This window comes from Anabrus simplex, chromosome 2 (assembly GCF_040414725.1).
Source record: "Anabrus simplex isolate iqAnaSimp1 chromosome 2, ASM4041472v1, whole genome shotgun sequence".
In the NCBI taxonomy this organism is placed as follows: domain Eukaryota; kingdom Metazoa; phylum Arthropoda; class Insecta; order Orthoptera; family Tettigoniidae; genus Anabrus; species Anabrus simplex.
Genome location: NC_090266.1, coordinates 973,164,054 through 973,181,843, shown reverse-complemented (window position 1 = coordinate 973,181,843; position 17,790 = coordinate 973,164,054). Strand labels below are relative to the sequence as shown.

Below are 17,790 nucleotides of genomic sequence, written 5' to 3'. Positions count from 1 at the left end.
TGCACTTAAGCGACTGCAGCTATCGAGCTCGGTGACAGTGGGGTTTGAATCCAACATCTCCCGAATGCAAGCTCACGGCTACATAACCCCAAACTGCGTAGCAAAGTTGAGTAAAATGCAAGCTTGCTTACCTTTGGCTATAAAGCAACTGCCCATAAGTATTTTGTAATGAAAAGACATTAGCTTGTGAATTATTGATGAATAAGTTAGAAACACCTGTACATCATAAATATAGACTGATAACGTGCTACATTACAAAATAACTATTTTCAGAAAATAAGATTCTGTGAAACTTCACAATATAAAAAAACGCTGAGCAACTAATATTGTATTCGACCAAGTTTCAGGTAGTTTAGGAATATCGGTCAGACAGTGTCTTAAAAATAAAACTGCTAGTTGACACCATGTCCATTTAAGTGTTTCAAAAATGTATTTTTAAGAGAATTGGTTAATAATTTACCAATTTTAGCTGTGTATTTCTGCTTTATCATGATGAAAATTACTCTTATTTCATAAAATTATTGTTTAAAGCCCCGTTGGCTACATAATAACATGTTTACTCAAACCAAAATAGATAAGAACAGAATGTTAAATTTGTACGTTCATGTCAACACTGCATTCAAAGATGGCATTAATGGTTACATGTTTTCTACAATTACAAAATGTGTTCTTGTAAGTAAGAAGTATTAAAAATTGCTGAATAAACATGTCACTAATGATTTTATCTACAATGTAATCCTTTGGCAATGTGGAGAACAAATTACTGCCTAAATCAGTTAGTAGGGTACTGAACAAATCTGAGAGTTGTTGAAATATAAATAAGAAGATATGCATTCGTAAGAGAAGAATCAACAACATAATTGGAAAGCATTTTGTGTTGATTAGTCTCATTATGTCCAATGGGAGACAGTTCCAGGAACCTCAAAATGTAATGTGTAAGTTAAAAAAAAAATATATATGAAGGGTCATGAAAAGAAAAGTTGAATAAAGTACACCCTAGTCTTTCTAATCGTAATAAGCATTGGGATTGGAAGTATGTAAGAGTTGATGGTATTTACGCGAATAATACCCGCCACCGAATAATCCCGCACCCTAAATTTAGGAAGGCTGATTTTGAAAAAAAATGCCAACATTGACGCAAATAAAACCTGCACCCCAATTTCGTGCCCCAAATTTTTAAAAAAAAATGTGCAGGTATTATTCGCGTTAATACGGTATATAAAAGTAATATCTTTCTAAAATATCAATGTTCTATAATGTGTAGAGATAAATATGTTATCCTTGTACTTCTAGCATCATGCAAAAATAAGATTATTCTTTTAACTAACCTGGTACAACTTGATGGCAGCTTGTGAATGGATCACCTGTATAACCTTCCACACACGAACAAACAGGGATATGGTTGACAGTGTCACACTGAGCATTTTGTCCACATGTACCAATGCAAGGATCCATACATTTGCTTCGAAGACAAGCACGATCACGTGGGCATTCTGTATTAAGTACACATTCTGGACGACATGATTCATAAGGATTCCCAATATATTCTGGTAAACATTCACAGACTCCTTCTTTACACATAGTATTGGGTCCACAAGGAGATGGGTTACAGGGATCATCACTTACAACTGGTTTTTGAGGAAGTGGCACACACTGAGTAAAGGGATCACCTTCATGGCCTTCAATGCAGGTACATACTGGTACATGGTTAAGTACAAGGCAATTGGCATTATGACCACAGGAACCAGGACAGGGGTCACGACAACGCTGCTTTATGCATGCTTGCTGATTAGGGCACTCTGAACTTAGTACACATTCTGGTCTACAGTTAGGTGGAGCACCAATGTAATCAGGAAGGCATGAGCATGCTGGACTTCCCCCAGACATCTGACACTGTGAGTTAGGCCCACATGGTGATGGAAAGCAAGATGGAGGCCGAGGTGTAGCAGGTGGAGCTTCAGTTATAGCTGAAAATAAAGAAATATTTATCACCAGAAGATCCACAAAAACGTAGTATAACTCTATAAAGATGACTTCAGAGTCAGAAATTAAAAAATAGAAATCTCAAATGACAAGATAATAAGCATTTGGGCTTTTGCGGTGTCAAGAAAACATGGTGAAATTCTTTATGTTTTGCAGAGAACTTTGCTGCGGACCTTCAGAAGAAAATCTTGACTGTTCACAAGGAAGACTTCTCCAATAATGAAGTTTGAATTTAAGAATGCTTTGCTGTTGGACTATAGTAAGTGGTTTTTTCATCCGTCACTAGATGGCCCATTATACGCTGGCCTTCCAAGTTGGAGCTGATGACACTGTGTTGGAACATGAGCTATTACACATGCTAAGCACTACAGGTCTAGGATTATACAGGAAGCTGTGGAAACATGTAAAAATCCTAACAAATTCAACAGGGACACTGGCAATTAATTAACTAATACATGGTTGCCAGCTATTAAGGATTTATGTAGGTAGTTCTCTTCCCTGTCCCTTCACTATTGTTATTTCATTTTGGTGTTTTCCAAATTCGTACTCTCCTCATCACCAGATGGTTCATTCCAGGCTAGGTGTTAAGTGTCATACTTTCATAATGTGTGTACAACTGTTATGACCCCTGCCCCACTCCTACCCTGAATTACACTCATTATTCTCGTTCTTTTTCCTACACACTTTCTTCCCATTCTTCAGCTCTATTCTGTGTCTCTTTCATTGCACTTTATCTTATTTTATTATTTTAATTTCTTCTACCACATTCGTCCCTGATTTGTCTGATAACCTTGCTGTTACTTCGTAACGCACGTATGGTGTAACAAGAACATTTTTTATAGGAGCTCAGATGGTGTTGTCTGCTCCCACTTGGAAGGCCAAGCTCTATATACACAGGTCTGGTCACAATCACAGAATTATTTGCAGCAGCGGCCATTTTAGGACCAAAGGTCACTACTTGCTGTTGTCTGCGTGTTAGCCAATGCAATGACATTAAAGTTATAATGGGTTATTGTGTCGCTCCAGATTGTAAAAGTCACTCGTCTAAAGGGACTAGATTATTTAGATTCCCAAAAGATAAAAACAGGAGGGGAAAATGGGTGCAGAATTGCCGACGTCATAAATGGCAGCCAACAGAACATTCACAGCTGTGTGATGACAGTATACATTTTGCTAGAGAAAAATTAAGTAATAATCACCAAGTTTATTCTATTTGCTTTTGTAGAAAGCTTGTCTGTCGAAGTATTTCTTACTGAACATATCTTGATTATAATCTTTTCCTGCAGCTTCGTTTTGAGGAATGTCAATTCGAAGTAAAGAGAGCAGACAGAAGGAAGCTCCTAAAATGGAATGCCATTCATACACTCTTTGACTTTCTTCCTAATCCCCCGAAAGACGGCTACCTTCAATGCTTATATATAAAATTGTTTTTGTCAATTTATTAGGTTGGTAATTTACCGTAATAATATTTTCTTTCTTTCTTTCTTTCTTTCTTTCTTTCTTCATCCATTTACCGTCCAGAGTTGTCTTTTCCCTCGGACTCAGCAAGAGATCACATCTCTACTGCCTCAAAGGCAGTGTCCTGGAGCGTGAAACTGTGGGTCAGGAGATACAACTGGGTAGGAGGACCTCGCCCAGGCAGCCTCACCTACTATTATTATTTATTTATTTATTTTCATTCGGTGCACAGATCCAATGTGCTTCTGCAAAGATAGATAGCACCACTCTCTTGAAGAGAACCATAAGCTGTTTGGCAATAGCAGCAGAGTGTAACAGTTTTACAGATAAACCAGAAGAAACAGCTTTACTCAGCATTCTTCCCACTAGTAATTTGTTGTTTGTTGCAACTTTTCTTCTCTTTTTATACACCTGATTGTGTTACTCCTGCATTTATTTATACATTTAAATGGGGAAATCAAAAGTAGTGACAGTTCACTCCAGAGCTGATGAACATAAAGAAGAAAATTTCTTATTTTTTTCACATATGTGTATTACTATGCAAAATATTGCTATGTGAAAATTAACTGGGAATATGAAGGCACTGTGAACACTTGGTAGTATACAAGAAATACAAGGAGTTAAACAAAAGCCCAAAATCTTATTATCATGTATACAATTATGGGCTGTGAAAACATCAATCTAAACATCAAATGATAATCTTATCTTAAAAACAAAACATATTACCTGCACAACTAATTGGCATAAATATTCATTAGCTGGGGAAAAGGAAACAACAAAAAAAAAAAAAAAAAAAAAAGTAGAGGAGATGGTCAAGAAGTGGCATGAATCTGTTGATGGTAAAATGCATGTGTTGAAATGAATATCAAACCATGCAGTGTCCAATACATCAAATGAGTCATCCTACTTTAATCTAAGTATCTGACAGCTATGTTTAAGCTAGGAATGATACTGTGGAGTTGTTTAGGTTGTGACTTTATCCTTATTACTGCTGCCATTTTTAGACAAAGCATTCCTTGTTGTAGGCCTATTTACGTATAGCTTCCTTGCAAGCCATGACAAACGATATCTTAAAATCTCCGATGACCTCCCAGTTGTGGTCTTTGTACACTAGTTTTTCCAACAATATCTTTACACTGTCATAACTTTCATTGAGATGAGTGGAATACGCAATAGGGTCTGAGGGGTACTGATATTAAAACATGCCAAAAGAAATGAAACTTAGACAAAATCCTCACTTGAACAACGCTGTCCAAAATGAAATATTTTATTTTTTATTTATTCATTTTTTTCTCATTCATTAGAAAAAACCGAAGGTACGTACTGTCCAAAGTTGCTTTGCATGAGCTGCAGCAGTAATTCAGGACCCATTGTTTGTCCAAATTCCTCACAGGGATGTTGAAATATAACTTGCACACTTCACATATATCATTATTCGATTTCATGTAATGTTTCCTCGCCCTCACCCTAGTAAATTTACCACAGACAAAGCAAAAAACGAGTCTGGTGAATGAATGCATGATGATCTGTGGGACATCATAACAATTCAACATTCACTGCATGCTAAACATATGAACACTGTCTACGAAACTCGTGATGTGTAGTTTCTTCCCCTACTAATCAAACTCAATTGATCCCTTTCTCTCTGTTTCCCTCATCCCTTCCACCATTATCTGCTGACTAACATCACCCCCCCACTGTCATTATTGCTGAAACAAAGCTCATGTGATCCAGGAGACTAAAGAATTGAATCCCCTGACCATAAAAACAAATCAGGACCATTATGTCAGTTATTTTCGTTCATTTCAAGATACAAGCAACGAGTAACACATAGGGAGAAACGAGTCACAAAAATCGTGTTGACCAGTGTAATCTAAGGAAACTACCCTCATTATACCATTTGTACTTACGTTGTGGTGTACACTGAGTGAAGGGATCTCCAGTGTATCCTGGTGGACAGGCGCAGATAGGACTGTGATTTTTGGCACTGCACTTGGCTCCTACGCCACATGTATTGGGACATGGATCAGCACATTTCTGATTTACACATGCCTTGTTTTGAGGACATTCTGAATTCACTACACATTCTGGTCTACAACCAGGGGGAGTTCCAACATAGCCTGGCAAGCATGAGCACACAGCCTGGCCATTCACTGCACGACACTGACTGTTAGGTCCACATGGTGAAGGAGAGCAAGGTACTGGAGTTTGGACTGCAAACAAAGAGAATAAAGAGATTTCCTCAATAGGCAAGAGCTAAGAAGCTACATTAATCACTACTATACATTTTAAAATCCTCTTATCAGAGCAACAGTGTTAAAGGAATGACACATTCTACATTCATAGTAATAATTTGTTAAATTGACTTCATCAGTTTATGTTTCATTGAATATGATCTGATGGTACCCTCTTGCTAAGAACCAATAAGCAAGAAATGCTAATGGTATGAACATTTTAATTTTTTTTTTTTTTTATGAGTGAATGTGAAATGTGATATATGAAAGTAGGATGGCCATCTGCCCCACAGATGCAGCCCACAGGTAAATCCTAATCAACTGAATTCCCATAATTCCCATAATTGGCATACAATGATAAAAGTGAATATATGCACAAAATAACTAAATGAAAAGAAGGTAAAAAGGCTATAATAAATTTATCTACCTTATTAGAGTGTATTCAACTACTGTCCAACTACCAGAAGTTAGTTGCTGGCAATAGATTTTCAAGAATCAGTCTGAGGCACTCCAACAAGGTATTTTATTTATTGATAGGAACAGCAATGAAGTTGATTTAATTCATTACAACTAATATTTAGTTCATGTTTCATGATTTCCCTATCACCAGAGGTAGCTTGTCAAATAAAGCCTCTGAAAAACAAGTTATAAAGAAAGCCAAAAAAAAAAAATCACCTCACAAAATTACCTTACTTTAATGTTTAATATGCACCTGTGGTAATTACTATAAACTTTCAATCTATTTTTTGAGACAAAATTTAGCACAGTATGATTGGAAAGCAGCATCATTATAATAGCTTAGTTATGAATTCCAGAACTGATCCTGAGAGCACTTTTGCTCAGATATTTTTACATTCATTCCAGGAATGAGCTGGCGCAAGGCAGGTTACCAAAAATGTCCATAATCCTTAATATGAATTAATGATGACAATAACTATATGAATTTTATAAATTATAGAGGCTTCCAAGAATAATTTAAGTTTCTTTCATTACAATAACCTACACCATTCACTTCTTGCAACCAGAACAAATATGACACAGTAAAAACTACCAGTCTCTGTGTAGCTGGAGAGGAACATTGTACTAGTCATAAATATAATAATTTAATGCTGCTATTCCTAGCCTGGTACAGCCCTCTGATGAGGGTGGGTGGCATCTACTGTGTATGAGAACCTGTATGTTAGTGTGATGGAGGATAGTGTTGTGTGTGTTTTGTGTGCTGTGCAGGAATGTTGAGGAAAGAAGAAATACCCAGTCCCTGACCTAAAAGAATTAATCATATAAGATTTCGGCCGGAAGTTAAACCCAGGGCCCCTAGGACTGCCAACCAAGATGCTGATTACTCAGACATGGAGCCAGACATACTAGTTAGTAATTTAATATATTCAGTGTTACAGTGCGTAGTTTGGTCAGTCACAATATTCAGTAATTTGAGAACAAGAACTATATGCAAGGGTTTATTGATTTAATGATCACACAAATATTCATCTTACCAGTAGGTGTAAGTCGGCATGAGAAGAATGGGTCTCCTGTGTATCCAGCAGGGCATGTACATGTTGGTACATGGTTTAGAACATTGCACTGAGCTCCCGTACCACAAATTCCAAGGCAAGGGTCAACACACTTGTTTCCAACACAAGCCTTCGTTTGTGGACAGTCGAGGTTGCTCTCACACTCTCGCCGACATCCTCGCTTTGTATCATATGGCTCACCCTCATAACCAGATAAACAATAACATGCACCTGCACCATTATGCTCACGACATTCTGCATTTGGTCCACAAGGTGAAGGGAAGCATGGATTCACTGGTGTTAATTCAGTAGCTGAAAAAAAAATTTAAAAAAATTAAGTTTTGTCATTGCATAGATCAACCTCCAAATCCCATTTCATCTCCCCGGGCCATTGGAATTAACCAATGAAGGTTAAAATCCCCAACCCGGCCGGGAATCGAACCCGGGACCCTCGGAACCGAAGGCCAGTACGCTGACCATTCAGCCAACGAGTCGGACTTCATTAAAATCAAAATAACATAATAATTTCCTTTCACTTATAGAGAGAGGCACCCAAATAGGAATACTGGTATAAAATATAAAATAGTAAAATCTTACTTGGAGGAGGTGCAGGAGAACATCTTGAAGTTGGATCACCAATGTATCCCTCAGGGCAAGTACAGACCGCATTGTGGTTAATAACCGTGCATTTGGCAAGGAATCCACATGCGCCAGGGCACGGGTCAGTGCATCGTTCACTGCGACAGGCCAGATTACCAGGACATTCTGCATTAATAGTACATTCTGGTCGGCAATTGGGAGCACGTCCAACATAATTGGGCAAACATGAGCATGCTGGTTGATTGCCTACTGCTTTGCACTGAGAATTAGGGCCACATGGAGAAGGCTCACAGGGTTTGCCTTCCTTTGGTGGACCTGAAAAGAAATCAAAAGTGAAATTCATAAACAGGTTGGTTCAGTCTGGTGATATTTGAAAGTGCCCAAATATATCAGCCTTGTGTCGGTAGATTTATTGGCATGTGGGACAAAATTCCAGCACCTTAGCGTGTCCGAAAATTGTTGAAAGTAGTTAGAGGGATATAATTACATTATTTATTTATTTATTTATTTATTTATTCATTTATTCATTTATTCATTTATTTATTTATTTATTTATTTATTTTCATTTGGTGCACAGATCCAATGTGCTTCTGCAAAGATAGATAGCACCACTCTCTTGAAGAGAACCATAAGCTGTTTGGCAATAGCAGCAGAGTGTAACAGTTGTACAGATAAACCAGAAGAAACAGCTTTGCTCAGCATTCTTCCCACTAGTAATTTGTTGTTTGTTGCAACTTTTCTTCTCTTTTTATACAACTGATTGTGTTACTCCTGCATTTATTTATACATTTAAATGGGGAAATCAAAAGTAGTGACAGTTCACTCTAGAGCCGATGAACATAAAGAAGAAAATTTCTTATTTTTTCCACATATGTGTATTACTGTGCAAAATATTGCTATGTGAAAATTAACTGGGAATATGAAGGCACTGCAAACACTTGGTAGTATACAAGAAATACAAGGAGTTAAACAAACAAAAGGGAATGAAATGGCAACAATTCACTGAAGAAACTTTCCAGGCTGCAAAGAAATTTAAGACTTACAGGGAGGAATTTACTGCCAATATAACATGACAGGCATATAACAAAGGCAGGCATATAAAATGCTTTCATATGGGTCGCTGTTGATGAAACAACGAATGTTAAGGGTAGATTTATTGCAGATCCTGCGGTGGGGAAGCTAGAATGTGAAAGTGCCTAAAAGGAGTGTTTGATCTACTGTTAAGAGCTGGACTATACAAATCACTCAACTATTATGATATTTGTGAATGATGGATTAAAAGCTCTATGGCAAACTGAGATGCAAGAGGAAAAGGTGTTAGTGATGTATTCTGATGTTGCAGCATATATGCTTAAAGCTGTAGTTGCTCTGAAAATGTTATATTCCTATATGTTCCATTTTACGTGCTTGGCTCATGGATGAAACATGTTGCCAAAGATATGAGAGCTAAGTTTCCACAAGTAAAGAGATTAATTTTAGCAACAAAAAAATGTTTTTCTAAAACCCCCACAATGAGTGCTATCACACAAACAGCAATTGCCAGAGATACCACTACCCCTGGAACCAGTATTGATGAGGTGGGGAGCATGGATAGAAGCAGTTAAATTCTATAGTGAGCATTTGGATGCTATAAAGACTGTTGCAGATACTTTTGATCCTGATCACATCTATTTGTGAATCAAACTGCCTTTAGTGACTCCAAAGCGTTCTCAACTGCCTAAAACAGTGGTGACTTCAACTGGCTTCCAGAAAGCATCAAACATCTACAAACATCAGGACTGCAACTGCAAGATTCTATCGCTGTCATAGAAGATGCTATTGAAAAACAAAGTGCTGTGTGTTGTGAAACTGGTGCAAGTGTATTGAGTAAATTGCAAGAAGTATTGAAGGGAAAGCCTGGTCACTCAACATTTCACAGCATGTGCTGAATTCTAAATAGAGATGATGTTGATCCACCCAAGAACATTTCTCCAGCAAAAATCCCTATCTTAAAACTTACCCCAGTTAGATCATGCGATGTTAACATTTTTCTCTGCATATAAGAACATCCTGAGTGGCAAACATCTTTCAACTACCGTACCGCAGAGAACAATGAAAAATACATAATTCTTCACTGTGCTACAAAATTTAATGTGAATCTGCTTTAAGTGTTGTAACTAAGAAAATGATAAGTTTTATCGATATAACATGACTCCAGAGAACATTAAAATATATATAATTGTTCACTGTGATACTAAATTTAATACAAAGAGTGTTTTGTGTGTTGTAACTTACAGAATGGTAAGTTTATATTAAATATGTTACACAGTTCAAAAAATTAGGGGAACATGTTTTTGAACATATGCCATGTTGCACAAAACAATACCTCACACCCAGGTATATTACCAAATAAACATTTATTCTTTACCGTTGAAGTATACAAAGGAACATCGATGGATTCACGTTCATTTTCAGAATACAAATGGAAATATCCAAACAGGGGCGAAAACAAAGTGATAACAGTCCTCCATGATGTATTTTAGCACAGTTGGAGAGCTTCAGTACGGTGTATGTCCTCCACGAGCATTTATCACAGCTTGGCACCTACGTGGCATGTTCCGTATAAGTCGACGGAGGTCATGTTGCAGTATCAAGCCCCATTCTTCAATAAGAGTCTGTTTGAGGTCTTGGAGAGTCTGCGGTGGAACAGGACACCCACAAACACTTCTGTCAAGCCTATCTCACACATGCTCAATGGGATTAAGGTCGGGACTCACTGCTGGAAATTCGATCTCTTGAATGTCCAGTTCTCACAAGACAGCTCTGGTGATGCGCGCTACATGACCCCTGACATAGTCATGCATGAGTACGAATTCAGGGCTAACACCACATGCAGCAACCAACACATGCTGTAGCAGTATTTGATCAATGTACCTCTTAGCAGTAAGATTACCACGGACGACAACAAGATCCGTATGGCCATCAATACTGATGCCACCCCACACCATCACAGAACCTTGTCCGAATCGGTCACCTTCCTGGACAATGTTTGGCATATACTGCTCACCACGGTGTCTCCATACAAGTTGACATCCATCATGCTGTGTCAGGGGAAATTTGGACTCGTCTGTGAATAACACAGGTCTCCATTGGCAAAGTTGCCAGTTGATGTGGGTATGGGCAAACAGAAGGTGAGCTGTGCGATGTTGCTGCGTTAAACGGGGCACTCAAACAGGACGTCTGGGTCGTAAGGACACTTCTCTTAACCTGTTCCTTACTGTCTGGTCGGACACCGTGACTCCAGTGACCCTCCTGAGGTCTTGTTGCAGTTCTCTGGAAGTTGCTGAACATGCCGCAACGCATACATGGTCAGATATCAGTCATCCTTCCACGACCTTGTCCAATCCTCCTCGTGAACTGGCCTACCTCGCTGTAGTGATTCCACAAACGTGAAGAACTGACGGAGAGACATTGAGATCCACAGCAACAAGACGAAAGTCCATCCTTCTGGATAAAAGCAACGGCCCTTGTTACTTGAACCTCATTAAGATGTCTCATGGGATGTGCTGGTTGACGTATAATGTGCTCAAATGACCGCAGTAGTCTGTGTACCTCACAACAACACACAAACGTAACGCTATTCACTTTGTTTTGAGGTGTCACCTGACAGTGTAATGCATGGCTACGCCTTCAGATGGAGTATAACTTCGATTTGACATATCCTGAGTAGCTAAGGTCTCAAGGTATGCTGTACGACATTGGAACCCCATCTACCAAATTAACGTTCACATACCAGACATTACAAAACATGTTCCCCTAATTTTTTTGAACTGTGTGTAATACATATTTTACCCATTCCACATATTTTACTACATATTATGGTGTTTTTTGTTACATATTTATGTATATATTTTCCCACTTAATGCATAAATATCCCAGCTCTAGTGATTACCCAGAGGATCTTGTGGAATATCTCAATGATCTAGATGATTCCAATGCAGCTGTACAATATATTTTATCATGTCAGAAAAGGAGCAGAAGGCTACTTTGCATGAAGCTGTGCTTGTTAAAGAACACTGTGCCTCAACAACAAAATTAATTAATTTCCTCAAAACATCACACCAGCCCATAACACATCAAATCATCACAATGATTAGTGTACTACTTCATGAACTGGAATCTGTGAGAAACATTGTTCTGGCTGATAGTGTCACAGACACACTGAACATGATTCATGGTGATCAAAAACAGAAGGAAATTGGAAAAAATTAAAAGCCTGGTAGAAAAAGTTTAGAAGCTGTTCGAATATGATTCAGCACAAGATGTTATCAAGCAACAGCCAAACTTTTCTACCTTCCTAATATACTAACTGCAAAAGTTGATAATGATATCACAGGACATTTAATAAGATAGCACTGCTTAAAGGACTTTCAAAACAAGATTTTCTATGAGGCTATGTTACACTAAAATGTGAGCAAAAGCTGTTTCTGAAAATGCAAGAAGTGACGACTGTGTGATGCAGCTGCTGAAGGGTTTAGCTGAGATTATGAATAGTTTGTGGTGAAGTGTCTTGAAGTCATATGGATTTTTACAACATTGAGAGAGAATGTTTAATTAATTTATTTATTTATTACCACCTTGCTTTTATGGCATGGCTCAGGCTATATATCCTGCTATTATACCAAACCATATTACACATTCCTAATTTTTCTTACATTCTAAAACATACTAAAATTTGGTAACCTATCATAAACTAATTGGAAGATCCTATCATCTGGTTCCTATGGTTAATATTTACATAACGACAGTAAATTATCTTATGACATGTGCTATGAACTATGTTCTGATATGTAAGAAGCATTTGCAACACCTTATTTTGAACAGATGTGTACTAGGAATGTCCCCAATTTCAGCCAGCAGGGAATTCCACTGGCAGATAGTAACAGGGCTGAATGAATCACTGTAAAAAGCCATGTGATAAGCTGGGAAACTTAGCACAGAGTTGGTTAATAACCTTGTTTAGTGATTATTTCTGAAGGACAGGTCAGCTCTCAAGTAGCCCGGGATTTCACTCCAAAGTACACTACGAATAACTGACACGATGTGCAGATTACATCTCTTTTCTAAATAGCAAGAAAGCTTATTGATGCAGGGTGAGATATGTCAATGTCTTGGTTTATTGAAGATAAAGTGAATACATGCATTGTATGTGTGTTATAACTTGATAACGAGCGTGCCATGAGAGATGTGCATGAAAATTCATTGATTTCCTAAATTCTCTGTAACTCTGACACTATATGAGTTAGAATCATGAAACTTTGCACACTGATTTAAAATACATTGTTCTTAGCTATAAACATTAATCAGTTAATTTGGATAAAATGGTTTTGATTTTTTTCTTCTCAAATTTGAATTTTGTTCAATTGATGTACCTTTTTCTCAGCAATTCAGAGGTAATAAACCTTGCCCTTTTTTTAGTGATTTCTATGACCTTGATGATTTTTAACCTGCAAGCATTTATAATTTTGTGCCTATTTTGATTTTTAAAAATAAATTGATTTTTCAATTCGGAAAAGTTCACGAAAATACATAATACAGTATATGAAACTCTGAAGACCTTGAAAGTACATATTTTGTAATTACCTTGCAGGAAAATAATGTGACAGTGTTTGGCCTGCTGTCTATTGAGTTTCGGATTGTTATCTTCAGTAGTTCATGAGAAAAAGGTACATTTGTCATGGAAAACGGAAGCTCAGGAAATGACAATTTAATTTCACAACATGCAACTTCGCACTGTACCTCTCAAATTAAAACAAACTTCCCGCGGTAACGCCCATGCTTGACCAACCGGAAATGATGCTTTACAGCCTTCTTCAACACTCCTAAGTGTGATACTGTATTCTACCTGACTAAACAGTCATAAAGAGTTCAGGGAAGAAGAAAAAAAGCAATACATGAAAAAGACGGCGTGGCATCTGACGTGCATGTGTTAAGAATTTAAATTTTTAAGTGCACTTAGGTACTGAATTCAACAAAATCCTTTTGGGACTAGATTTCCAAGATAATAAGCTATCAATTTCAGCAACAAAAAAAAAAATGTATTCATAGTTTTGAAGAAAATCTTGCACCTCTCCCCTTGTTGCATATATCGTCCCCGTAGTAAAAAATGGGTAGAATTAGACTTTTGAAGAGTAATTTCTTCATTTTAAGTGGGAGAAGATCTCTTAATATTTTAAGTGAATGTAGCGTGCAGAAAGTCCACTGGCAGATGTTTGTTGCATGTTCAGACCTATTTAGATTTTTATCAATGATGAGGCCAAGATTCTTCACGGAGTCCTTCAAAGCTATTTCTGTTCTCTTGAACATGATCACAGGAATGTTTGTCCTCTCCAATTTATTGTGGTTATTTTTGGATCCTACTACGGTAGCTTGTGATTTTGATGGGTTAACTTTAAGGGAATTATTAATAGTCTAGCATCAAAAATCTGTTTAAGTCTTTGTTCACATTATTTGTGACCGGGTGAATGTCATTTGGGTCTGTATGTATAACTTTATGGTGTCAGCACATGAGAGGTCTTTACAGTTTTTTTAAATGTTCTGGTTTGGAGGGATTCTTCCACACAGGTGAATAAGCTCTGCTGTGATAATCTGGAAACAATAGTGTGCTTGTATTTTGGTGATATAAAGTGAAAGTGTGAGAGAAGATGTAAAGTTTCAATTATGTTTATGTATGTTCGGTTATTAAAGAATAATACAACAAAACTTTACTATCATTATTACTATAATAATAATAGTAATAATAATAATAATAATAATAATAATAATAATAATAATAATAATAATAATAATAATAATAATAATAATAATAAGAGGCAATATACTTATCACAAAATAACAACTGATATGTGTGTTTTAAACAATCCTTTCGAGAATTTTAATTCACCACAAAATAAGGGTTCTAGTCATAAATCATGTAACCACTTTCTGCAACAGCTTTTACTTTCATGATTCCTTCCCCATCACTGACAGGAAAACTTGCCTATTTCAGATGAATAATATGACTTCTATTCATAGACGCAGAAGAGGGACAGGTTTGATTCTTACCTCCAGCCACTGCTGTAATTGGTTTCTGTGTTACCCCATTACAACTAGAGAAAAAAGCTGAGGCTGAACCTGTTTCAATGAACAAACTATTTCCTTCTCAATTCTGGCTCAGAACTAGTTACAAGTACATTCATCACCGCAGATGTCCAGCTCCATGTCTAAATGGTATGCATGCTGTCCTTTGGTGACAGAGATCCTGGGTTCAATTCTTGGCTGGGTTGGGGATTTTAACTTTCATTAGTTGATTCCTATGGCTTGAGGGATGGGTGTTTGCGGCATCTTAAGCACTGGAAATTATCCTAGGTAGGGCCCCATCCTTGCAGACACACGGGTCACCTATACGGCTTCTATTTGAAAGACTTACACCAGGCCTCTCCGGAGGCCATACGCCATTAAACAAAGAATTATATCACCCCAAATATCACGGAAACATATGTTATTAGGCATAATTCATATATACAGTAAGTGTATGAGACTGATGACTATCAAGTTCCAATCTTTAAAACAATAATTTTTATTTTTTTAAATTTGCTTTACATCCCACTGACATAGATAAGTCCTATGGCGATGATGGGATACGAAAGGGCTAAGTGTGGGAAGGAAACAACCATGGCCTTAATTAAGATACATACCCAGCATTTGCCTGGTGTGAAAATGGGGAAACCACAGAAAACCATCTTCAGGGCTGCCGACGGTGGGGTTCGAACCCAATACCTCCCGAATGCAAGTTGATAGCTACATGACCCAAACAGCTCAGCTGTTTGCTCGTTAACAAAATCAAAACAAATTGCCTAATCCATTCATTTTTTAAAATATTTTTTCTTTTGATCAATTCAATACAACTAAATTATGAGATATAATTTTCTTGTATTCTTACCAAACTGGATAAAGTTTTCTTCACACATAATACAATTGATGAGAAAAGAAAGGAAAAAAGTATTGCCACAAATGAATTTACATCAATTAATTGTGTCATGAATATTTAGTAATCATCAACATTTTCTACTATACATCATTGTCCTCAAAATTATTGAAGATTACGAAAGACTAGAGTTAGCCTTGCTTAAAAAAGATAAAAACACACACATAGCTATAGTTCTCTCTCTCTCTTTACATTTCCTTCCTTGTAGCCAGAGAAAGGAATTTATTCTCCTAATGGTCGACTCAATCTTCAGGCAGGAAATTAAATGTTTTACTGTAGTTATTTTTCTAATTAGAACTAAACACTGTCAAGCATGTAAATAAAGATTTCAGTAAAAAGAAAATAGGGAAACTATGAATTTTACCATGAAAAGTAATATATAGAAATGAAAATAGAATAAGGAAGAGAGAAAAGTATCTTACTTTCTTCTTTGAAGCATCGTGTGAAGGGATCTCCAGTAAAGCCTGGAGAACAGCTACATATAGGGTTGTGGTTAACAACTTGACAACGAGCATTGTGACCACATTGGCCTGGACAAGGATCTACACACTTCTGGTTGACACAAGCTCGGTTTTGAGCACATTCAGAGCTAACCACACATTCCGGGCGACAAGTTGGTGGTGTACCAAGATATCCGGTCAAACAAGAACACACAGGATGACCATTGATCACTCGACATTGACTATTGGACCCACAAGGTGATGGATCACATGGATTTTTAGGCTCGGTCACAGCTAGAGAAGGAGAAATACATACATGTAACAGAGAAAGAAAAAGTAGTGCAAGAAAGAAATACTTTATAGTAGTGTGACAAAGAACAAAATGAAGTAAGAGAGCTAGCAGAGAGCATAACAACACAACGTAATGTCTCAAGCATGATTTTCAGTTTCCAAACATGCAGTGAATGAAAAGTTACACAATATTCTAAGACAAATAGAAATCAAAATATGCAAGTATCACTAATCACAAATGGATTTGGAAGAATTCAAGATCCTTTCAAATCACACTTCCAACACTCTTGCAATACTAACCATTATCTTTACCCAACCTTGGGATGACTTTTTTAATTTGTCAACATAAAAGTAACAGATAGTTAAATAACTAAGCCTCAGATCCAAAGGCAAATGAAACCCTTCCCATAATGTATTACTCTCTTGAAGTTACTTATTTAAGGTAATGAACTGGATTCTATACTAGTTAACTATTGTACAGTCCACCTCCAGAGTGTAACGGTTAGTGTTATCAGCTGCCGTCCTTGGAGGCCCGGGTACAATTCCTGGTACTGCCAGAAAATTAAGTACGACAGGAGGGCTGGTATGTGGTTGAAATAGTACATGCAGCTCACCTCCATTGGGTGTATGCCTGAAAAGAGCTGTACCACCTACAAGTTTACTTACAATTATTGTACAGTAGTAATGGGTTGTGTAATATGATGTATTCATAAGGCTCAAAATACAAACATCGATTATGACCGTAATGTTACAATGTTGTTTTAGTGTTCATGAGCAGAAGAGTAATGTAGAGTAAATTAACTACAAGTCATTTTAATAAGAGAAGATTATAAATAAAACCTTCTCAACAAAGAAAACCAGTCTTCATTTTTAGTGACTGTTTTATGAAAATGAACAAATTTCTATACTTGTTACATGTAACTGTATTGTGGTAATGCCTCCTGTGACAGGAGTTAATATTTCTCCAATTAATTTGTTAGGCTTTTACCCATAAATTGTAGAACATACAGTATTTTATAAACTGCATATATCTAATGAAAACTGTAAATTGTTAGTCATAATGAGAGCTTGTTCCAAGGAGCCTGTAAATTAAAAAAAATAAAAAAAGAGGTAAATGTAGATCCATGTTGAATATTGCAGTTTCTTGAGACAGGCTTTCCTGTCAAATCTAATTTGGTCAACTCTTATCCCAAGCAAAGGAAGACTCACTTTTCTATCTTCCAAAACCCTTCATCTTCTTTACTCAATAAACCCTACAAGAACTGGTT

The 17,790-nt window shown here is 37.0% G+C and overlaps 1 protein-coding gene across 1 annotated transcript in view; it reads right to left on the bottom strand.

The window, feature by feature from the left end:
* dpy (dumpy) overlaps positions 1-17,790 on the bottom strand; it is a 562,668-nt gene that overhangs the window by 214,978 nt on the left and 329,900 nt on the right. The window contains 5 exon segments of the mRNA XM_068226068.1: positions 1,329-1,955; positions 5,325-5,654; positions 7,169-7,498; positions 7,784-8,086; positions 16,214-16,525. Of these exon segments, the coding sequence (XP_068082169.1) occupies positions 1,329-1,955; positions 5,325-5,654; positions 7,169-7,498; positions 7,784-8,086; positions 16,214-16,525 (1,902 nt within the window).